This window comes from Elephantulus edwardii, unplaced genomic scaffold (assembly GCF_000299155.1).
Source record: "Elephantulus edwardii isolate Elephantulus edwardi_28Jun2011 unplaced genomic scaffold, EleEdw1.0 scaffold00225, whole genome shotgun sequence".
NCBI classification, from domain to species: domain Eukaryota; kingdom Metazoa; phylum Chordata; class Mammalia; order Macroscelidea; family Macroscelididae; genus Elephantulus; species Elephantulus edwardii.
Window position 1 is genome coordinate 1,063,516 of NW_006399975.1, and position 24,595 is coordinate 1,088,110.

At 38.4% G+C, this 24,595-nt stretch overlaps 1 protein-coding gene across 1 annotated transcript in view; it reads right to left on the reverse strand.

Moving 5' to 3' along the window:
• SLC28A2 (solute carrier family 28 (concentrative nucleoside transporter), member 2) overlaps positions 1 to 24,595 on the reverse strand; it is a 55,794-nt gene that overhangs the window by 14,447 nt on the left and 16,752 nt on the right. Inside the window, exons 3-13 of the mRNA XM_006898251.1 lie at positions 14,512 to 14,600; positions 12,584 to 12,767; positions 10,676 to 10,817; positions 8,744 to 8,857; positions 8,343 to 8,420; positions 7,840 to 7,920; positions 4,350 to 4,430; positions 2,180 to 2,305; positions 1,977 to 2,107; positions 1,382 to 1,550; positions 592 to 789 (exon numbers count right to left, since the gene is read on the reverse strand). Coding sequence (XP_006898313.1) covers positions 592 to 789; positions 1,382 to 1,550; positions 1,977 to 2,107; positions 2,180 to 2,305; positions 4,350 to 4,430; positions 7,840 to 7,920; positions 8,343 to 8,420; positions 8,744 to 8,857; positions 10,676 to 10,817; positions 12,584 to 12,767; positions 14,512 to 14,600 — 1,393 coding nt within the window. The remainder of the gene's footprint in view (positions 1 to 591; positions 790 to 1,381; positions 1,551 to 1,976; positions 2,108 to 2,179; positions 2,306 to 4,349; positions 4,431 to 7,839; positions 7,921 to 8,342; positions 8,421 to 8,743; positions 8,858 to 10,675; positions 10,818 to 12,583; positions 12,768 to 14,511; positions 14,601 to 24,595) is intronic.

Consider the following 24,595-nt stretch of genomic DNA (forward strand, 5'->3'; position numbering starts at 1 on the left):
CACAGCTGACCTTCCGTTGGACTTGCAAGGCTATAAATCACATGGGAGGAGATTATCATCTTTATCCTTGGTTTATAATGTATGACACTTAGAGAATGGGATTTTAAACCATCAAAAAATAGCTCCAATAACATAGATGTGATAATTATGTTGAAGAGAGATGTTGAATCAGGAGATGGGGAAGAAATAGCACACTGATGTGTGGGTAGTTCAGATCCTGGAGATAGAAGCTGCTAATCATAATTTTAAGGATCCCTGGTTGTGTAGTACATTACATGTTTTGCTGCTAACTAATAGGTTGATGGTTCAAATCCACTAATTGCTGCATGGTAGACAGATGGGCAGTTTCTTTCTGCAAAGATTTACAGCCTCAGAAACCCGATGGAGGGCCATCATGAGTTGGAATCAACTCAGTAGTAACGGGCGAATTTTTTAAAAGCATGTTTTTATGTTTACTTTGTGATTAAGTCTGAGGCACTGGAAAGGAATCTGTGGGTCTGTGAGAAACTTTTATGTAGCATTTTTTGATAACCCACACATAGCCATGACCAAGACATCACACTACAGATGTTTTTCTGGATTATTACTTACTGAAATCCACTGCTTCTCACCCCCAATCCACTCTTCCATTCCAGAGAGACGTTTGTGGTTGTATTGAGACAGTTGCTCATAGGCTACAAACTCATTGATGAAGAACTTGATCCCGACCAGTTCTGCCACTATGCCACAGTCTGCCCACTCTACACCCATCATGAAGACCATGGGCCTTAGAATATAAGAGCAGATGACCTAAGGGAAAGAGATACCAGAGGGAAAGAAAAAAAAAATACTTAATTACAGCACTTAGGAGTCCAGGATTTTGAATCTTATTTTCATTTTTTTTTCTATAATTATATTTTATTAATTTTCATAAACATTTACAGAGATTTTGGGCTTCCACTCATTCATTGTTGCACTATTCTCTCTACCCTCCTCCCAGTTTGTTCTTGTCCAAATGCCACAGTGCTTGTCAAAGCCAGTTCTGATTAATCTTCTTTGTCAGTGTATCCTTTGCCATTCCCTATCACTCCTCCCTGAGAGAGACTTCACCCTGAGTCATAAGGAAAAGGGGACGGTGTATTCTCTTAGCTACTTCCTGCTGAAAAGGGACGCTGTGGGTTTCAGGGTGAAGATCTTCTCTCACTACTCTAAAGGGCCCCTTTGGCAGCAGGAAACACATAGACTATTATGGAGATTGATTTTGGAATCTTGACACAATCTCCTCCACCCTTCTCCAATTTATCCTTTCTCTTAGATTATCACGGGTCAGAATCACATGCATGGCTCACGGACTTTTTCCTTTACATCTAAGGAAGGCAATTCTATAGATGCAATCCTTTACCTGAAAACTGAGTCCTTGTATCTCCACCAATTCTCCTAGCCAGGCGAGGGCAGCATTGATGAATGCCAACACAGCCAAAAAGGCAATCAGGTTGGCAGCTACATTAGCAGCAAGGCCTATGGCATCTGCAGCTCCATTGCTGGCAGCTTCAAGGAGATTCTTCTCCTTCCTGTGGTTATTGGGTATGGGGGAGAGATTGTGATGTCAATAGCAGTCTCAGCCCTCTAAGAAATCCCACTGTCTCTACAAAGGAGGGGAGGTGTAAGACTAGCTTTGAGTGGTGCTGACGGTCCTTTAGTAACCCTCCAAGTGGACATTACTTTGAAGCAGTATCACACACAATTACCATGAAATACACACTGAGATCAAGGACAGAGAGTGCTTCCATGCAATAACTAATAGCAGGTGGTACAGTTAAAATAACACAATAAAACTAAACAAGGCAATTGACATGATCAACTAGAGGCAAAGATAGGCAGGAGAGTATACGGAATCATATCTTCCCTCAGGGACGCTTCAAGCCTCCACCATCAGATCACCACTTGACTGCACCTGACCCCACTGTCTGCTAATTTAAATACTGCGTTGGACTCACCCACGGGGCAGTTTTACCCCCTCCTCATTCTTGAACTTTGACTCTTCTACTTCAGGATATACAAGCTTTGACAATGCGAGAGCACAAGGGGCAGCCATCACAGAAGCAGAAATCAAGGATGCTGGGCTGATCTGCAAAGTCAGACACAGAAGTCAGTATCTATACAGAACTTACCCAGGAGTGATCAGGCAAAACATACTTACTCCAAAGGATATATAGGCTCCCAAGACGGTGCCTGAAATGGTGGCAAACCCTCCTGTCATCACTGCGTGGATTTCAGAGAGCGTCATGTCTCCGAGATATGGTCGGATCAGCAGGGGTGCTTCTGTCTGTAAACAAGAAGCCAGTCAGATTACAAGAGAGTATGCCTCCCACCCCGGAGTACCCACCCCAACTCCTGGGACTGGTGTGTTAGACACATACTCTTTCCTCCATGGTGAGTTTTATTCTAATAAGAATAAATAAGAAAACAGGGTGGGGGGAGCTCAACCTAGTGAGTATTGAGCTCTGCTTTCAAGCCTGCTCAGCTTCTGACTCATTCCTTCCGGTACTAATCATATCCTGGTTGGCATTGTTTTTTGCATATTCTCCTATGTGCTTATCTTATCAATTTAAAATTTAAAATATTATCAAAAAGCTTCCTACTCATCTTGGGCAAAAGAGAGAAAATGAAACCAAGATTCAGAGAAGGAACTGGTCTTTAGGACTAATTATCTGCATGAATCATGGCCTTCTCTCTCCTGAAACCAGAGGAACTAGATGCTGCTTGATTATTATTAAAATTCATTCTGATTGAGACAACAAGAGAATTTCTAACAGAAAGGGACAAAATTGGGAGGTTTAGAAAACGTAAGACTTGGTTAATGGGAACCAACAATTAGAATGAAAATAAGGAGATTATCGGTTATGTTTAACCAATATCATTGAACAATATGTAAAGGAAATATTGAATGAAAACCCATTTTGCTGAATGTAATGCCACTGAAAAGACAATAAAATGCTATTAAAATATTACAGAAGCAAAATAGTGTATTTCTGTTGCATTTCAAGGTCTAAAGCCAAGGTACTTTCTGAATAACCTTACAGAGAAAAAGAAATTTACTGACTAAATATTGGACACTTGACAAGCGTTCATTAAATGAACTATGAGCAGATACTCTTTACTTTTGATGAAAAAAAAAGAAAGTTATAAAATGATGGCCAAATTGTGTTAACTCTCTTTAGTAGTGATTTAAGATGTTATTTACCAGTTAATAAGTATCAACTAGTGCTTAGTACTAAATTAAATGCTAAGAATAATAGTATAGATAAAGTAATGCTTCTACTCTTAGGAGCTTAGAATTTAGAAGATGAAATTGATTATGTGTGTTCTTATTGGTTTTTTTGTTATGTGTCATTGAGTTGGAACCAACTTGTAGGTGACCTTTCCTCAGGTTTTCAGAGACAGTAAAGCACATGGAAGGAGATTGTCTATCCTCTTGTGGAGCAGCTGGTGAATTTGAATCATGCACCTTTGATACTGCAGTGAAGCTTTTGACTACTAGGCCAGCAGCATTAACAACTATGTATGTTGCTGTTGTGTGCTGTTGAGTGGACACCAATTCATAGCTCACTCTCCAGCAGGTTTTCAGAGGCAGTAAATTGCACAGAAAGAGACTTCCCATCCTTCTCTAATGGAACATCTGGTGGATTCCAGCGCTGTGCCTTTGGATTGCAGCACAACTTCTTACCACTAGGCCACCAGAACTCCCCCAGTAATGGATAGTGTCAGCAAAGTTTGAGCAGGTGAGTGCTAAAGCAGACGCATCCAGAAGTGCTTTGAGAACATTTCAGAAGCAGGTTCTTGGTCTTACTACTAACTATGTCAATGTGATAAGGCATGGTTCTTAACATTGAGCTGATTTGTCAACTCAATTGTCAGTTTATATTAAGCAACCACTCCTGCAGACAAATGTACCTAACAAGTATTGGGATGATGAACAAAGCAAATCATTGCTTCCTTAGAGACCCTAGGAAACAAGGGCTGTAAAGGAGTCAAAAGGCTAAAGCAAGGTTGTAGATGAGACATACTATCTCACCCTTTTAGAAGGATATGATAAGAACCAGGAAATTGTCTTACATTCCTGTGTAAAAAGTTGAATTTATGGCTAAGGATGTCTAGTTTAAAAATTCCCAGGTAAACATTACCAAATACAGATGATGAAAGCAATTAGGTGAGTCCCCACTGAGCTTTTGTTTTCATCAGACATTGGTTGCCCCAAAATATTCATTAATTTGACTTTTCAGAAGGAAAGTATGACTTTCTCGATTCATTTTCTGCAAAGTGATCAGTTCTACAGGGAAAAAGAAACCAGAGATCAACTAGGTACTTACCATACCCACAAAGATGTTTCCTGCCACAGCGAGGGTCTCAGTGGCGGTGGTGCCCATGGTGACTTGTAAACACCAAGCAATCTAAAAGGATATAGAGCCCTAATCCATTAGCATTAGTAAGATTCTTAGAAAGTGTCTAGCAAAACTCCCCTCTCTCCATTTTACTGGCAAGAAAACAGGTCTATGGAAGCCAAGTGACAAACTAAAACCACAAAGGAGATAACAAAAATAAGCTTGAACTAGAACTCAGGACTCTTGACTTTTAGAATAAAGGAAAACTCTTGAAAAGACTGTAGATCAGTGTGTGTGTATGTTTTTTTTTTCTGGTAAAGTTGAGTTAACTCCAACTCACAGAGATCCAGTGTTCAACACTCTGATCCTTAGAGACGTTGTGCTTGAGCCCAGTGTCAAAGCCACTGTGCCAACCCCATTGAATTGAGGCTCTCACTCTTTTCCACTAACTATCTGCTTTACCAAACATTATATCTTTCTCTAGGGACTGGCATACCCTGATAGCATGCTGTGGGGCAGCAAATTGATTGTTCTAAGTGGCCTTTTAAGCCACTTATTTGGATTTTGCCCCATGGCTAGGTGGGACTGTGCTAATAATGTGAATGAAGTAAATAACACATTCTGGGTGAGAGCAGTAAGGTGTATGTCTACTAGTGAGGGGATGGGCTAATCTTGCCATCCACTAGGCTTGCCATCCACTAGGCTTACTAGGCACAATGATGTCAATTTGATGCTTTAGGTATGTTTGATTCAGGCCATAGACTTTCTGATCAGTTGCAGTGCCTCTGAAAGCTGGACAATGAGTAACAATTATAGAAAATCGATGCTTTTGAACTGTGGTGGTGGAGAAGAGTACTGAATATCCTATGGACTGCCAAAAGAACAAATAGATATGTCTTGGAAAAAGTGCAGCCAGACACAAAGATGATAAGGCATACTTGGACATGTTGCTTAGGAGAGACTATTCTTTGGACAATCATGCTTGGGAAGGTGGAGGATTACCTAAGGAGAAGACGACCCTCAACCACGTGGATTGACTCAGTGACTGAAGTAATGGGATTGGGTGTATTTGATTATGAATATGGCATGGATAGGATAGGGTTGATTGTGAAGATTGCACAATATCAGACAGGGTTCAGATTTGTTGTTCATAGGGTTGTTACAAGTCGTACTCAACTTGATCGCACTTAATAATAACAACAAGGCATAAAAGGGAAATCTCCTTTCTAATAGAAGGAAGAAGTGGAGGGTGCAGTGTACACCCTCCAGGGGTGTAGAATTTGACATGAAACAGACAGATGAAGACATGATATTAGCAGCACTAGCAGCAGCAGCAGAAAAGGTGGCAGAAAACCAGACCTATGGGAGAGACAGCTGAGCTGGAACTACTCATGTCCTCATGAATCCAGAATCCAAGACTCACCCAAGCTTGCTGGAGGACTCAAGGGAAGATACTATAGTTTAAAGGACTAAGAGATCTTTGTAATATTGGTTTAAGATTGAAAGGATTAAGGTCAAAGGGCCTGTAAGCACAAGTGAGAAATTGTCCTGACTTAAGAATTGGATCCTGAGTGTTTCAAACCTGATACTTATTAATAAACCTCATAGTACTGTCTGTGGATTCATTGCAAAGAATTAGTAGGCCCAGTAGCAGTGCGGTAAGAGCCCTAGGAGAGTCGTTTGGTGTTAGAACTGATAGAAGTACATGTGAAGGTTGGGGTTGGCTACTGTAAATAACATTGCTTTCTAAGTTTCCTTCTCTGTGTTTTCTTTGTTACTGGAGAGGAATTCCACTGATTTTTGTTTGATGATTTTGTATCCTGCCGTCCTACAAAATTGGTTTACAAAGTCTAACAGGATTTTTTGTTGAATCCTTGGGGTTTTCTGTGTACACTATCATATCATTTACATTTAATGACAATTTCACCACCTCTTTGCCGATCCAGATGCCTCTTCTTGCCTTCTCTTGTCTACTTGCCCTAGCAAGTATTTCCAATACAATACTGAAAGAGTAGTGAAAGTGGACATTCCTAGTCAGGTCTCTGTTTATAAGGAGAATGTCTTCAGTCTTTCTCCTTTGAGAATCATTTTGGCTCTCGGTTTTGTGTATATACCTTTCACTATGTGTTTTTTATTATTATTAAGATTTTATTAAAATCTACAGAAAACCTGGATTTCCATTCATTTATTGTAGCACATTTTCCTTTTTCCCCTCCCCCTTAGTTCGCTTTTCTCTTTTAAAAAAATCTTTCATTGTTGCACAATTTCTCTCCTGTCCACTTTGCTAAGTACCTCTTATTCTGGACTGTTATTATGCAAATAATACCTAATCATATATTCCTTTAAATAGGTCTTTTCCTCATTTGTTTCAATGCAGTGTACATTGTTTGTCCTTAGTTTTCCTCCAACCTCCATGTCAGTCCTGTTTTATAACAGTGACATTATGCAATATTTGTCCTTTTGTCTTTTTTTGCAGTTTCTTTCATAGTTGTTCAAGTTCCTCTGCATTGATATATTTCTTCTGGCTCCCTGTATTCACTTTATTTCTGGCTTCTAGTATTTCTTTCATCATTTGTACCATTTTCATTAGCTGTTCATATGACTCTACATCAATATATTTCTTCTGCCTCACCCCCGACTCTAGGGTGTTCATTAGGTCTTCAATATACCCTGCATGTTGTTTTTTTTTTTTTAAAAAAAAAGCTTTTCCCCTCCCCCTTCCACAATGTTTAAAACTGCCTGCTGCTTTCTTGACATTATGTGAAGTTTTGCTTGGTATATGTTATGCTGTTTCTATTGTGTTTGTATCAGTTGTTGATAGTTCTTTATCTTTATGGTGTTATTGATTAGTTGCAAGCTTAAAATCTTCAGTCTATGGGATTGGGCAACTCAATCTACTGGATGTCCCTTTTGGACCTGTGGAATAGGAAAGTTTGCCTTTCCTAAAGTCTTTCAGGTCCTCTCTGCTCTGCAGTGCAGCCCTGTGGGAATCTCACCTTACTGTAGCTCCCTTTCCTAGAGTCTATTATCCTCTTTTGTCTGTGGAGTGATGCAACTGGGTTCCCCAACTTAAGGAGTTTCTGTCTAGTGGGGTTGTAGGCAGTTTCCCTGCTAGCACTTCAATGTGCCAACTGTGAAAGTGAGTCTCTCATCTGGTTGCAACCCCCTCTCTTAAATTCTATTGTTCTCTTTAATCCCAAACTGAAGAAATTTTTCTCCAGGGGTGTTGTAGGCTCTCCCTCCCCAGCATCTGAATATGGTGGTTCTGTGATTGAGTTTCTCACTTTATTGCAGCCCCCTTTCCTGAAGTCTATTGTCCTCTTTTGTTTGCTATTTATGAAAAATTGTTATAGCTTTCACCAGCATCTACCTATGAGCAATCTCTACCCCCACTCCCCTCCCCCCAAAAATCATATTTGTGCTTCTTGACAGTTTATAAGATGAAGACAAATCTCTCCTGATAAAGAGGATAACTCACCTTTTGAACTACCCACTGCACAAGACCTAGGTAGTATAGCATGGACATCACACATCCAAAGAAAATGATGATTGGTAATGACTGTAAGAAGAAATATAGAGCAACTGGTGAGATATTGCACTATATGTACTCATGTATATCTTAAGTAAGCTCTGTATGTGAAGTGTCCAAACTAAACACTCATCTTCCCAAGGATACCTGAACAGTGGTTATTTACATGAAAACTAGTCTAGAAATAAATGGGGGCGGGGGATCCATTATTCTATCAGTAAGAAAACATAAGACATCTTATCTGATCTTCTAGACTGGCCCTAATTGTATGTGATTTGGAGGTGATAATGATTAAATGCAAGGGAGTGATGCTGTTTCTTCTACTGATGGGATGAAACTCTCTCCTTATGCTAAATTGGCATACAGGATTACTGATATTTTGAACATACATATTCATCCTTTTCTTTACTGCCACCCAAGACCTTTATTCTTATTTATAAAGCAGATATTACCTGAAAAGCAAAGACATCCTTAACCAGCATATCACCAAAGACAAAACTAGATCCCGCCACAGTGTAGTTCAGAAAAATCTGAAGGGGGAAGAAAGAGAACAAGAATGAATCTAGAAAGGACAAAGAAGAATATTGGATCAGCTTCATTCATGATTAAGTATTGCTATTATTACTGAGGTTGACTTCCCTTTGACAGTACAGAGACAGGCTATTATCCTATGAACTGCTCATGGAGGAACAGAAGAACTTAACAGCTCTTTCTCTTTACTCATATTTATGGTTATACTCTAGTATAATCTTTCCACAAGATTTCGCCCACTAGCTCAATCTTCTAATATTGCCATAAATTCCTTTCTTTAGGATTCTGAAAGTACAGAGTCCTCACATTCAATTTCTCATACCTGAACTTGGTCTCCCAACCATTGGAATGCAATAAATCCAGGATCAGTTCTGATGACCAAAATCCCAAAGACAAATTGAAGACCCAGACCCCAAAGCACTGCCCTCCAGGACACCTGGAATCAACAAGAAAATCATTCTATTGTTAGTTCTAAACCTTATTTGCCTATTACCTAGGTGTCATTTTAAATATTGGTACTTCATTTATATACATGTGCTGGTTAGAACCAATGTAAGCTATTCATAGCAAGTAAATTTAGGAGTTAAGTAACAGTAAATAGAGTAAGGATCACAGTAAAGGGGAATATAGAAGCAAAATATAAAGAGTTAAATATATCCATATCTTTTTAAAAAAATGTGTCTAGAGGTTAAATTACACTTATATAATAATACATAGAAATGAAAATTTCTTAAAAAATATTTGAACATTAACATGTACTTTGCAAAGGAGTTCTGGTGGCACAATGTTTAAGTATTCAGCTGCTGACCAGAAAGTCAGTGTCTTAAACTCATCAGCTGCTCCTTGGGACAAAGATGTGATAGTTTGCTCTGGTAAATGTTACTGTTTCAGAAATCCAGTGGGGCTGTTCTACTCTGTTTTGTAGGGTCAGATTCTGATTTCCAATAATCCTTTGATCAAACAGTATGAGATGGTTTTATAGTGAGAATAGATCTGTAAGTTAAAATCAATTATATGGTAATGGGTTATGTATATATAGTACAAAGTAATTTCTTCTGTTGTTTTCTATTGGCTTAGATATAAAATTGATATCAAGCTCATTAATGGATCACAGCCTATGATTGGTCTAGGGTCTCTGTTCATCATCAATGTCTTTGAATTATGGTGTTGGAGATCAGTATTGAATACTGTAGGCTGCCAAAAGAGCAAACAAGTCTGTTTGGAATGAAGCAAAACCAGAGTGCTCCTTAGATGCAAAAATGGTGAAACACTGCCTCATGTAATTTGAGCATAGTCTCAGGAGAAACTAATTCTTGCTGGGATATGTGGAAGGTCAGAGAAAGAGAGGGAGACCCTCAACAAGAGGGATTAACTGAGGGACTGCTTACTGTAAGGGGCTTGAGTATGACAGATCCTGAAGATGGTGCAGAATAGCAAGGTTGAGATCTATTATTGTTCATAGGGTTGCTGTGAGGCATAGCTGGCTTAACAGTATCTAACAACAATAACAATGGGATCTCTGAGATCTTTAAAACTTCTCTTAGAAGTAAAAGTTTTCAAAGCGTGCAAATATCAGATGTTGTGAAGGATTTCGTTCTATTCCTTTGCCTTATATTTATACTGTTTCCCCATAATATTATGTGTTGGATTGCTAATTCCTGTACTTATGAATGACAGCCTGTTTGGAAATACAACATTACTTTTGTTCTGTTAATGAGACCATACCAGAGTAAAATCAGTCCTAAATTTGATTCCTTGAGTGGTGTTCTATAAAAAGAGCAAGAAGACAGAAACACACAGAAAGAGATTCCCCCCGCCCCAATACCAAGAAATGCCAAGTAAGGCCCAGGGCTACAAACAAGGAAGAAATTCCCATAGAACTGATGTTCTAATTTGAACTTTTATCCTCCAAAATGATGAGGAAACAAAATTCTTGTTTTGTTGTTTGTTTGTTTTGGGTTTCCCCCATCCCCAATTTAAAACAGCATGTGTAAAAGTTATTCAATCTATAACTTACAGGAAACGTAATTACAGTGTAATTATTTCTATGTCAAAATACATGAGTGAATATTTAAATTTTTTTACATATGTTGGAAGGTTTTATTTGTTTGTTATTCAAAATAATTTAATTTTATTCCATCAGCCCTAGAAAACTAAGACTCATTGTAGTTAATGCTTGGTGCGTGCACTTTGCAAATAGTACTTGATCATTGGCTATGTGTTACCATGCCCAGCTTGCATACCCAGAACTCACTGCACTGTGGTGTTTGGAGCAGGCAAAGAGGAGGAGAATGAACATGCAGATTCCTGCGAATGAGATGAGCTGCTCTGGCCTTTGAGCTGTGTCTAAGGCCAGCCACAGGATAAGACCAATCAAGCAGAGTCCTCCAAACACCCTGAAGAGAGAATTCCAAAGACTATGTCATTGACTCAGAGAATGAAAGACTATGAACTTCATCTCAAAAAAAGCAGAAGTTTACCTCAAAGATAATGGAAATAACTCAATGGCTTATTGTAGATTAGATATAGAAATATAGCTTGAGAATTCATCTAGGAGCTCCCTAGATGCCACCTTTCTGTCTCTTTTCTCCCCTGCAACTCTTTCACTCATAGAACAAAGTTGTAAGATTCCAACCTGAGGACATGAATCACTTGACTTTTAATTTCTGTATAGCTGATACATGAAAAAGGCCCAATCCCTGTGATTGCTCCAATAAATAACCAATCTATTAAAAGCAAAATGAGAACAGACATGTATACAGTAACCACCACTGCAACCCCCATATGGATCTTCCATCCAATTTTCCAAGTACGTCCTCAAGGGTTAAAGACTAAACTACAAACCAACTACTTGTGCATCTTATGTCCCCTTGACTGCATCTTATATACCCTTAGTATACTAAATACACTTTACTGATATACAAACATATTTCCTCATGTTTTACTGCTGGCTTCTTGACATTTAAGGGAAAAGAAGGAAAAAGAAATCACATATGAAAACAAAACAGAACAAAAATATTGTTTGTTGAGATGTCTCAGGAGCAATACCAATAAAACACATTAAAGGCCAGTATTGAGTTTCAGACTTGTTTTCATTGTAAAACCGTCTTATATAGTAGAGCTGAAGGATTACTAGTAATACAAATTAAAGGGAAGTAGTGGGAAAAGTCAGAATGAATGAAAATAATAAAAACTGACTTCCAAAATCCATATTGCTCTTAAATAATATTGTTTTTAATGTTACTATTCTACCACTTCTCCGTGCCAGAATGATCCAAAATTTAGGTAATACTCTGGTATGATTTCTCTAAATTGTTGCTGTTGAATATATCCTTATGACACAGTTTCTGACACCCACTAGAGAATGGCAGAATAAAAGGAACTTTATAGAGAATCTAAATGTATTCTTTCACCCCAGGCTTGTGATCAACAGACATATGATGTCAAACTAGATGTTAGATAGATGTACTATGACTGCTGTAGAATCCAGGTCACTTGACACATAACAGGAAGTTTGCTCTTTCAATTATAAGGAGTTGTAAAAGACAACAGGGGTGCTAGAAGTCTAAAAGACTTGAGAGAAAAAACATGGAAAGTATTAGGGAGCATTGGTATATGTATATGACCACCAAATCAATTTGAAAGCCAACCAGTTGTAAGCTTTTTGGTCTGATAGCTTTACTGCAGGGGGAAATAATTTCTTTGATTTTGACCAGGACACTGATGAAAAACAAACCATGCCCCTTCTTTGAAACTTAACTCCTGCTATACAATGAGAAAACATCAGACTATAAGAGACTGGACTGAAGAGCAGCAATCTGAGGTCCAGAGGTATTTGCTGTCTGTGACTGTTCTGAAGTCCTGGGGTGGTGAAAATGGCCAATGTGTTTGGCTGTTCACTGAAAGGTTGGCTTCAGATAAAAGACCTGGGACCTAATTCCATAAGACCAGTAATGAAACCCTGTGGAGCACAGGTTTACTCTAATTTGTGTGTGGTTGCCAAGAGTTGGAATTGATTCCACAGCAGCTGGTGGTAGTAGTTTGAGTTCTGAAAATGAATGGGGACGAGGGAAAAGTTTTGGGAAATACTGACAGAGATAAAAGTCTACAGATTGGGTCTGGGGCAAGTTGTGGATCCAGGAGATTGATATTCATAACTTACCATTTTGTCCAGAGCTTGAGGCGAGAATTTTGAAAGGACTTCAGACATCTCATTAACTTTTTCCCAAAGAACCTCTTCAGCAAGCGGTGAGCCAGGATAAGGAGCACCAGACAGGTGAGAACAAACAAGGCCAACGCCCTCCGGAAATTCAGAATGCAAGCTGCCAGGAAGTAGGCAGCATATGCTAAGGAGAGATGGTATAGTACAAGCATTAACAAGGTAGAGCTTCTAAAGGGCAAATGAAGCTCTGGTCATGAACATCTGAGACTTAAATCAGTAAGAACTATATCCAGAGACTTTGGCACTCAGCCCTAAATGTCAGACTGAGCTGCCATTTTGAAGGCCAGGAGGCTAACTTATTTTTGAGAATTCCCGAGTAGAGGTCCTTTCACTTGGTGATTGCATACTTTCACTTGTCCCTAATTAAATCTCACCCCTTTCTGTATTAGTTTATATCCTCTTCCTGCTCCTTGAAGTAGATTTTATCAGCATCTACCATTAGACTAGTGAATCATCTTTTCTCCAAACTTTAAAATGCTTCATTTTAGCTTTTCATCTTGAGCAAAGCTATATAGTAAAAAAATATGACCAATAAGCCTGCCACTAAGGAAGCCCAGCCAGAGTACCTTCACTTCTACAAAAAACATAATTTTGTTCTCATCATTTGTTACCTCTGCTGTTGATAGGTCTAATATGTCTCTATCACTGTTTGTGAAAAGAACTGTTGTTTTTTTTTTAAATCTTTTATATCATTCATCTTGATCAGCTCAGCGTATTGCTTCTCAGTCATTGGAACGGACTCATAGCTGACCCTCCAATGGGTTTTCAGAGGTTTTATGTCAACTGGACAAGACTACCTTTCTCCTGCAGAGCCACTGGTGGATCTAAACCACTAGAGAGGTGTCACTTTCGGGGTAGCAGCGCAACTCCCTATCCAATAAGGCCACCAGAGCTCCAGACTAGCAAAAAAGCAATATATAGCACCAGCTTCTTTTATAAAGATGACAAAAATAGAAATGAAGACACTTAAAAATAGCTATGCCTATATTCTCAGAAATACTTAACTGTATGAAGTTGTTGGAAAAAAAAAAAAAAAAGACAAAATCAAAACCAAAACTCTAACTGCAGTCGAACTGGTTTGACCCATAGTAACCCTCTACCAGGTTTCCAAGTCTATAAATCATTACAGGAAGAAAATACTCATTTTTTTCTCCCAAGTTGTTGCTGATGAATTAAAATCCCCCAAGACTTGCAGTCTTTGGGTTCACAGTACAACTTGCTGTAGATTTTATATTGTTGTTGAGTACCATAGGATCATCCCTATTGCTAGGAGGGACCAGTCCTTGGAGAAGAACATCATGCTTGGAATTGTGGAGGGACAGCACAAGAGAGGAAGACCCTGGATGAGATGGATTGACTTAGTGACTGAGATAATGGAGGTAAGTGTGTCAGAGACATTGAGACTGGCTCAGGACAGGGCAAAATCCACAGCTGTTGTACACAGGGTCACTATAAGTCGCAGCACTTAACAACAACAACCACCTTCGAGTCAGCGCCGACTCAGAGTTTACCCTGCTGTGAGCTTTCAGAGGCAGTAAATCACATGGCAGGGAATTACCTAACTGTCTTCTATGGAGAAACTGGTGGATTTGAACCTTGAGCCTTTAAGATCACAGTGCGGCTTCTTACCACTAGGTCACCAGAGCTTCCTGTAGAGATTAAATAGCTTTGAAAAAAAGAATTTATTCTCAGATTTTATTATTCCTAGAAATTTCACCAACTAAAGTATATTTCACCTTTAAGTAAAGAAGATCCATTCATCAAATTGCTCTTGAGTCCATTTGAAAAGAAAATTGTTGTCTACACAGTGGCCATCTTAACAAGAGGCAATATCTCTAAAATTATTCCCCTCTTTCTCCATATCTCACCTAAACAGAAGAGGCCCAGCAGGATTTTCTTGAACAAGTCAGCATGTGTTTTGTAGAAAAGTCTCGCCTTGGAGAGAGGCTGTCGATTCCTTCAGAAAAGAACCCAAAAATTGAGAAAGCTAAGTTACTCCATATAGCTTTTATGTTTCCAGGACTTAAACAGCCTAAATCAAGGCAGAATTTGTTCTTAGTCAAAAAGAAAAGTATTCAGTTTGGAAGAAGTTAGATGGTGTCCCTTTCAAAGATGGAAAGGGCAGACCAAACCACACCAATGGGTGGGCAGTTGATCTAAATAACCCCACCTGTCCAGAACATCCTTGGTGATCTTCAGCTACAGAACCGTACACACTTGTATCAGGGAGCGTCTCTGGGGACTTACTCCTTCACCTGTACCCCAGGGGCAGTGTGTTGCTCAGTTTCCATATTCATAAAGAAGTCTATCTTGAAAGGCGGCTTTGGGTATTGGTTCCTAAAAACCATTGTATTGACACACAGAAGGAAAATACCACCACACTCAGAAATCCCTTCATAGGCAGGCCTGTGAGAAGATGTCCAGTTAGGAAAGCCATTCAAGTTTGCTTTAACCAATATTCATATAGAAATTTCATGTTTCATTTTTATTGTGTACTTGAGGGAGGTGCTTAGGTGAGAGAAAAGGCTAAATAATTGACTGCTAGCTGAAAGGCTGGTTGTTCAAACCCACAGAGATGTACTTTGGAAGACAGGTCTGGTGATCTGATTCTGAAAGGCCACAGCCTTGAATTCACATGGCTCAATCCATTGGGAGTCAACTCTACACCGAAGGACAGCAATGTTTGATTGTGTCTAACAACTTGATAAGTATTAACTCATTGGTTCCACTTAAGGACACATCTTTTTAATTCTGTAACTTCTATTTTATTTTATATCCCACTATGACATGTATTTGTTTACTTTTTTCTTCTCATATTTTCATTGATTTGCCTAGAATCATTCATAGACATTGTATTTCATGCATGTACATCATGTTTTAATCAATCTTTAATTTACAACATGCTTTATTTATGTACACTGTTTTATACAATCATTCATAAACATTTTATTTTAGATAATTATTATTGATCCATGCCTATCATTACCCCAGCTTGTCAAGTCTCCATTGGATCTTTCCTATTTCTTCACTCCCAACTGCCCACTAACCTGTCCTAGTGGTTTCTTTCTTTCTTTTTTTTCCTACTGGTTTTTCCCTTTCTCCTCCTTTTTAACATTTATACACATCTTGCTCAATTATACGTGTTTTTACAATAATTTTCTTACGTAGCATTTGTCCTTATGCTATTGAGTTATTTCACTCAGTATAATGTTCTCTAGACTCTCCCATGATTTTACTCCAAATACCTCATTATTGAAGCCACTAACCCAGCCCATGGCAACACCTGATCATAGTTGTTCTTTAGTGCTGCATAGTATTCCATTGTGTGAACGTATCATAATTTCTTAATCCATTTGCTTATTGATGGGCATTTGCTGTCCCACTTTCTTGATATTCTAAACAAATCTTCTATGAATATAGGTCTAAGGACACATTTTATAGATGTGGAATGTCACTAAGAAGCAACTTTCTCAGGGTTACAGAAAAAATAAGAGACATATTTAGGATAAAAACTGTCAGTCCAGTCCAAGAACCATCCTATACTGACTGAATCTTACCTAAACTCCAGGCTCACCTTTCTCTGCAACTTGTAAAGTATGTTAGACATACTATAGTTATATGAACAAAAACTTTCCAATTTCCAACCTCTTTGAAGACTAAAGAAGATGAGCCTATAATGAAGAATCTTCCAAACACTTCCAACAGTGATGGACATCGAGAACATTGTTGTTGTTGTTAAGTGCCATCATGTCACCGGTGACTCATAGCAAGCCTATGAAACAGAGTCCTCAATGCTTGGGTGTCTTTCATCCTCTCTCCAGGTTCATAGGGTTTCCAGAGGCAAGCTATTATGGAAGTGGATACCACTCCTTCCAAGTTTGTTTTAATAGGGGAGCTCCACCCCACTCTCTGTCCGCATTGGGTAACCAACCATTAACGCATTTGACACATCAGTGTCACACTGTTCAGCCTCACAGCAACCACAAGTTACTGCTGTATGGCAAGTGGACACACCAGGGCTATACGACCTAGAGGAATGTCTGAACAAAAACAATGAGGAGGACATTATGTTGAGAAAAATAGTAAAAAAAAGACAAACACCGCATGAACCTATTATTCTACAAAATTAAGGAAATGTGTAGACATGGAAAGAAATGTTCTCTGATACTTATAGGGATGGGAGGGACAAAAGATAGAATGGGAAATAATAATTAGATTATAAATATTAAGTGGGGTGAAGGGAAAAGCAATGTACAATAAAGGGATGGCTAAAGAAAGAGAAGACGTGGAAAGCTACACAAGAGCTACAGATGGCAGAGATATACACTTACACAATCCTGCATTACTAATGATAAAAAACCACTAGTTTATGAGGTGATACATAGGCAAATGGCAAGACTGAAAGACTTAGTCAAGTTTGAGCCCACAACAAAGGTCCTAGTGTGGCCATCATGATGAGAAAAAACAGCTCAAACAGGGCTGAGGACCAGCCACTAAATGCCCTGGGGTCTTGGCCTCAGATTCCCATCACTCTTTCTATTGATGCTTTCCCCATCTCACATGTTCCATGTTACTCAAGAAAACATCTTTTTACCCCAGCCCCCTCCTCTTTCTGCAGGGGTGGGGTGCTTAATTTAGAACTTTCATTAATATGCAACATATATCAGGTCAGAGTGGCCTTCCAGATCTCCTTCCCAGTAATTTGTCCACCTTTTCTTGCCAAACTACTACACTCCACCACCATCATCTCTGGAAGTCAGAACAATTTACTCTGAAAAACAAAAGAAAACAAAAAAACAAAATGAAAAACAGATAAAAAGAAGATACAGTAGGCTTAATAGATAAAGTTGAAGAGCTAGGATAGTAATTTTAAAAAAAATTATCTTCAAAAGGAGGAAAATAGAGTGATGTAGAAAATCAGGTAGCAAGATGAATAAGAAGATGCTAGATTTGGCAATGACACAGGGATATATGTGTTGTTTGAGAGAGCTGTTTACAGAAGAGTGGTGGGGTGAAAGCTGAATTTCTTTAAAAACAGATATAAATAGGTGTTTATAAAGCAACATCCTCCCCAAATCCTATTAGATTAATATTACCTGAAGTTTATATGCAAGGACAGGGATTACCAACAGGTGGCAGAGTTAGGATTTCATACACAGAGTTGCCAGGTTCAAGTTTTCTAGTTAGAGATGTATCCCAGAATTCCAGAGAGGTCATTCCAGAATTGCAAAGATTGGAGTATTAAGAGAATCAAGAAGAAAGAGCAGATAACTGTGTCTACAAGTGTCAAAGAAGCTTTCACAAAAGAAAGGTCAGATGCACTAATTCTGAAAGTTAAGGGGGGAAGTTTGCTAAGTGGCTGTTGCAGGCAACTAGAAAAGAGGGTTGGGATATCTCTAAAAGAAGAAAAGCATGCTTGAGTAAGCCTAGAAATTTGAAGGAACTATATGATTTGCTAGCAGCAGCTGTGGTGCTGGAGAAGAGTATTGAGAATACCATGGACTGCTAGGAAAACAAACAGATTTATCCTGGAAAGGGTTAAACTGGGTGGCTCCTTGGAGGCAAGGATTCTGAGGCTCCATCTAACATACTTTGGACATGTTGTGAGGAGGGACCGGTCCTTGGAGAAGGACATCATGCTTGGGAGGGTGGAGGGACAGCATAGGAGGGGAAGACCCTCTATGAGGTGGACTGATTCAATGACTGGGATAATCGGGATGGGAGTGTCAGAGACAGTGCTATTGGCACAGGACAGAGCAGAGTTTAGGGCTGTTGTACATAGGGTCGCTATGAGTTGCAAGCGACTTGACGGCACATAACAACAACAACAACAACAACAACATATGATTTGCTGTTGCTAGAAAGCAGATAGTACATAGGTGGTGGATGAAAAGAAGTCAGGAAAAAAGGGCAAGCAGAACCCAGGGCATGTGTGTCATATGCCATGCTTGGGAATTAGACTTTCTCTTGTGGGAAGTTAAGCATCACCAGCGAATTGAAGCAAAGTAAAAATATTAATAGATAAATATTTAGAAAAAATACCCTGGTGGCAGTGGAGTGGGAGATGGGCTGGAGACCAATAAGGCAACAACTGTGTTGTTATTGCCGGAGAGACAGGTCTGATATGAGAACTGAACAGCACTGATATTTAGGGGAGAGGATAGGGGGAAAGATACATATAAACCTAAGATAACAGTGAAATTTTCTGCCAAGATATTATAAAAATAATATAGAATATAGGTAGAATAGATATTTTTGAGAAGTATTAATGTCTTTATTTTGTGTGCCTGAAGTCTAGCCTGTGGGAAAGTGTCACACTTACTCTGGGTTTGATTATGTATATGTTTAATTTAAAGTACCTATGTGACAACCAGAGGTAAATGCTTGGTAAATGGGTGGACAAATGATCTGAAGCTAGGAAGAGAGGTGCAGACTTTCAAGGTAGTTTCCAAATCAAGACATGAGTGTGGGAATGAGAAGACCAAGGACAGAACCCTGGGGAATAATGGGCCAGAAAAGAGAGAACAACCAGAGTGGTGGGAGAATGAGGAAGTTGTAGTGTCATGAAAATCAGTAGATGAGTCTGAAAGAGTTGTTAAAAACTGTATACTCAGAGATGCCAAGTGAGATGCAAACTGGCTAATGTGTACATTGGACCTGATAATTAGGTTTTATTGGCTACCCTACTGAGAGCATTTCTTTTGAGTTGTTGTGGTTGAAAATGGATTACACTGAAGTGAAGAGTGTATAGGAGGTGCAACTACAGAAGTTAATCTTACCTTTTGAAAAAACTTATCCTTGAAGGAAAAAGGTACTACAAACTAAAGGTAAAGTTAATCTTGTTTTGTCTGCTGGGTGTGCTTATAGACTGGGAAGACTCAAATGGAAAAGAACTGTAGAAGAGGATGGAGAAGTATAGGATTTGATAGACAAATAGCTTCTTTAATTGATTTAAGACTCAGAGAAAGTAAACTTACTGATAAAAGAGGGATGAGAAAGATTCATGAATACACAGCTATAATTAAGATATAGCATATGAGACAATAATTTAGGGTTTAAACAAAAATAGTAACAGTGCAGGATAGAGTTTATAACATGTAGAAATGAAATATTTGACAATCATACAAAAGCTAGGAGAGGAGAAATAGATGTATACAATTGTATACTTATATTTTACTTAACTTGCTTAGCAGTAAGGAGTTGCCTGCCAACTCAGAAGTCACATAATTTAAATCCACCAGCTGCTCCATGGAGAAAGATGGGCAATCTTCTCCTATGTGATTTATTACCTCTGAAAACCTGCTGGAGGGTCAGCTATGCGTCAGTGCCAACTAGACAGTTTGTAACAACACACTTCATGGAGGGAGCTCTGGTCTCTTAGTGTGCTGAGAGTTGCTCTTCTAACCCAAAGGTGTTCTATAGTCATTGGTTGGAAGATTTAATAATAGTAAGAAGTCAATATTACTTGAAACCATCTATGGTTTCAATGCAATTTTAATAAAAATTCCAGCATCCTTCTTTAAAGAAATAGAAAAACTTATCCTTCACATTTTATGGAGATTTTTGTTGTTAGGTGGCTTCGAGTCTGCTCCGGCTCAGAGTGATGCTATCTGTGTACATCTGAATTAAACTCTGCAAGATCCTGTGTCATCCTCACAATCTTGTTGTGCTCAAGATTATTGTTGCACTTACTGTGTCAAACCTTCACAGTGAGAGTCTTCTCTTTCTTTGATTCTCTATTTTTCCAAGTATTGTGTCATTTTCCAGAGACAGGCCTCTCCTGATAAAACACTCCAAGTATGTGAGATGAAGTTTCACAATTTTTATTCTAAGGACCACTCTGGCTGCACTTCTTCTAAGACAGATTTTTTTGATGGTTGTTGTTGATTTGGTAGTCCATAGTATGTTTAATGCTGTTTGCCAACAACATTAATTCTTTAGTCTTCCTTATTTATTGTCCACTTTTGACATGCTTAGGAAGTAACTGAAAATAACATTTAGATGTGTCCATGTTGTGCAATATTTTAAAAATTCCTTGTTGTTTTTAATATTATATAGTACTCCGTTGTGTGAATGCCCCTAATTTCTTTATCCATTAATCCATTGATGGGCACTTGTGTTGTTTCCATCTCTTTGCTATTATAAATAATGCTGCAGTGAACATGAATGTGTATATATATTTGTGCAGTAGCTCTTATTTCTTGAGGATATATATTTAATAGTATAGTAATGGGACTGATGGATCAAATGGTATCTCTACTCCCAAATTTCTAAGGAGAGAAACAAATTGTTTTCCATAATGGTCAAACCATTTTATATTCCCAGTAGCAGTGTATGAAAGTCCCATTCTCTCCATATCCGTGGCAGCATAAGTTGTTTGCTATCTTACCAAACTTCACTATTATTGGAGGGTTGACATGATATCACATTGTTGTTGCTTTGATTTGCATCACAGGTCTTCACAATTTCTTGCTCTGCATCAGAGAGCTGGATAATGACCAAAGATGACAGAAAATTGATGTCTTTGATTTGTGGTGCTAAAGAAGAGTCTTGAATATACATACCATGAATTGCCAAGAAAACAAATATTTTTTTGAGAGGGCTAAACCAAGTTTCTCCTTGGACGCTAGGATTTTGAAGCTCCATCTCACATACTTTGGGCATGTGGCCAGGAGGTACTGGTCCTTGGAGAAGGACATCATGCTTAGAAGGGTGGAGGGACAGCACAGGAGAGGAAGACCTCTATGAGATGGATTGATACAGTAACTAGGGCAATGGGGGTAGGTATGTCAGAGTCACTGAGACTGGCTCAGGACAGAGCAGGCTTCAGAGCTGTTGGGCATAGGGCAGCTATGAGTCACAGGTGACTTGAAAGCACATAACACCACCAAAAACAACTAGGGTAATGGGGGTAGGTGTGTCAGAGACAGTGAGATTGGCTCAGGATAGAACAGGTTTCAGAGCTATTTTTCCTGGCTAACTATGAATAGCAGTCCACTCAATGGCACACAGCAACAACAACAAATAGCTAATGAACTAGAGCATTTGCTCATGTGTTTGCTGGTCATCTGAAACTTTTCTTTGGTGTAGTGTCTTCTCATGTCCTCTGCCCCATTTTTAATTAGTTTGTCTCTTTTTAAGGTTTTAGAGCTTTTGCAACATTTTAGAGGTTAGTCCCTTGTCAGATACTCCATTTCTCATTTTTCAGGTTTCCTTCTTACTCTTCATTAGAAATTTTTTGATGTACATAAGAATTTAATTCACAGGAATTCCCAAATATCTCATTTATCTTCTCCTGATTGTGCATTTTCAGTTATTTTTGATTGTTTATTTATGCCATAGCTTAGGGCTGCAAATTTGCTCCAATTTTAAAAAATGTCATTATTTTTATAGTTTCATGTTTTATATATAAATCTTTGATCCATTTTGAGTTAGCTTTTGTACATGGTGTGAAATACAGATCTTTTTTTAATTTTCTGCAAACAGATCTCCTGTTTTGTCAGCATCATTGGTTAAAGAGACTGTCTTTTCTCCATTTAATGAATTTTATCTTCTTGTAAAAAATTAGCTGTCCCTCCTCTCCTTGAAAAGTAAACTGGGGGTGGAGGTAGGGGTGGGGTGGGTGGGGAGAAGAGTGCAACAATGAATGAATGGAATTAAAAAAAAATTAGCTGTCCCTAAGTAGATGGATTTATTTCTATCTTTTCAATACTACTCCACTGGTGGATATATCTATTATGGTGTCTGTACCACACTGTTTTAATTACTGTAGATGTACAGTAGGTTTTGCAACCAGGAAAGGCAAGGGTAAAGCCTCCTACTTAGTTTTTCTTTTTCAGCAGTGCTTTGCTTGTCTAGGGTTTCTTTCTTTTCCATGTAAAATTGATGATTACTCTTTTCATCTTTTTGAAGAATGATCTGGACTAGGATTGCATCCTATCTATAAATTACTTTTGGTAGTGTCTCCATTTTCACAATCTTAATCAAGTATCCCATTTCCTGAGCATAGTACATAATTCCATGTATGTAGTTCTCTTTTGGTTTCTTGTTGTTGTTGTATACTGTCAAAGTCAGTTTAATCTCATGAAAAGAGATTGCCATCTATGACTATTGGTGTACAAGTTTCCCTTTGTGCCGCGGTGCTCATTTTCTCAGGGCATATTCCAAGTAGTGGAATAGCTGGATCATATAGAAATTCTATGTTCAGCTATTTGAGGAAACTCCAAACTGTCTTCCGGAATGGTTGTATCATTTTACAATGCCACCAACAATATATAAGCGTTCCTACCTCTCTACATTCTCTCTAACATTTTTTACTTGCTGTCTTGTGAAACTTTGCCACTGCTACTGGAGTGAGATAAGATCTCATTATGGTTTTGAGTTGCATCTCCCTATCGCCAATAATTTTGAGTATTTCTTCATGTGTCTGTTGTCTATGTGAATATCTTCTTCTGTGAAAAATCTTTCCATGTCTTTTGCCCATTCGGTAATGAGTAATCAGTCTTTTTCGCGTGGAGGCCTTATAGAATTCTGTAAAATTTTCATATGAGACTCTTGTCTGAAATGTATTGCTGAATGTTTTTTTTCACCCCCAGTCAATAGGTTTTCTTTTAACTCTGTTGGGAAAAGTTTTTGATGCACACAGAGATTTAATCTTTAGAAGGTCCCATTCATTAATTTTATCTTCTCTGGATTGTGCTTTTCTGGCTGTATTTGGCAGTCTGTTTATACTATAGACTACTTAAGCGTGGTCCCAATTTTTCTCTGATGAACCTTATGGTTTTGGGCTTTATTTCCAGGTCTCTGATCTACGTTGAGTTGATTTTTGTGTATGGTGTGAGATGTGGATTCTGTTTCAGCTTTCTGCAGGTAGCAGTTCAGTTTTGCTGGCACCATTTGTTGAAGAGGTTGTCACTTCCACATTTAATAGGTTTTATTTCCTTGTCAAATATCAGTTGACCATAGATAGCTGGGCCTATTTCTGGGTTCTCAAGTCTGTTCCATTGGACTATTTGCCTGTCGTTGTACTAGTACTATGCTGTTTTGGTTACTGTTGCTATGTAGTAGATTTTGACATCAGGGAATGCTATACCTCCCACTTCATTTTTTTTTCCAGAAGTGCTTTGCTACTTAAGGGTCTCTCTCCAAATAAAGTTGGCAATTTCCTTTTTGATCTCCTTGAAAAATTAATTTTATATCAGTATTGGGATTTCATTTAACATGTAGATTGCTTTTGGAAGGATTGTCATTGTCACAGTATTGAGTCTTCCTATCTATGAGCATGGTATATACTTCTGTTTCTAAAAAAACCCTCTTTTTGTTTCTTATAGTAATGTTTTATAATTTTCTTTGAATAAGCCTTTTGTGTTTCTAGTTAAATATAAGTATTTAATCTTGTTGTAGCTATTGTGATGAGTATTGTTTTCTTAGCTCTATTTCTGTATTCTCTTTGTCACTGTAGAGAACTCTAACTTATTTTTGAATCTTGATCTTGTATTCTGCCACTTTGCTGAATTGGTCTACTCTATCCAGTAGTCTCATTGAGTCTTTAAAGTTTTCTAAGCACACTATCATATTATCTGCATACGGAGACAATTTTACCTTCTCTTTGTCAACTTAGATATCTTGTATTTTCTTTTCTTGCCTTATTGCAATCACTGAGACTTCCAATACAATATTGAATAGGAGAGTTGATAGTGGGCATTCTTGCCTAGTTTCTGTTCTCAAATGGAATGCTTTTAATCTCTCTCCATTAAGAATCATGTTGGCTTTTGTACTTACATATATGCTTTTTACTAGGTTGAGGAAATTCCTCTTTATTTCTATTTTGTTGAGTGCTTTAATCAGGAAAGGGTGTTGGCCTCTTCAGGGTATATTCCCAGTAGTGGAATTGCTGGGTCAAATGGTATCTCTATTTGCAACTTTTTGAGAAAGCGCCATACTGCTTTCCAC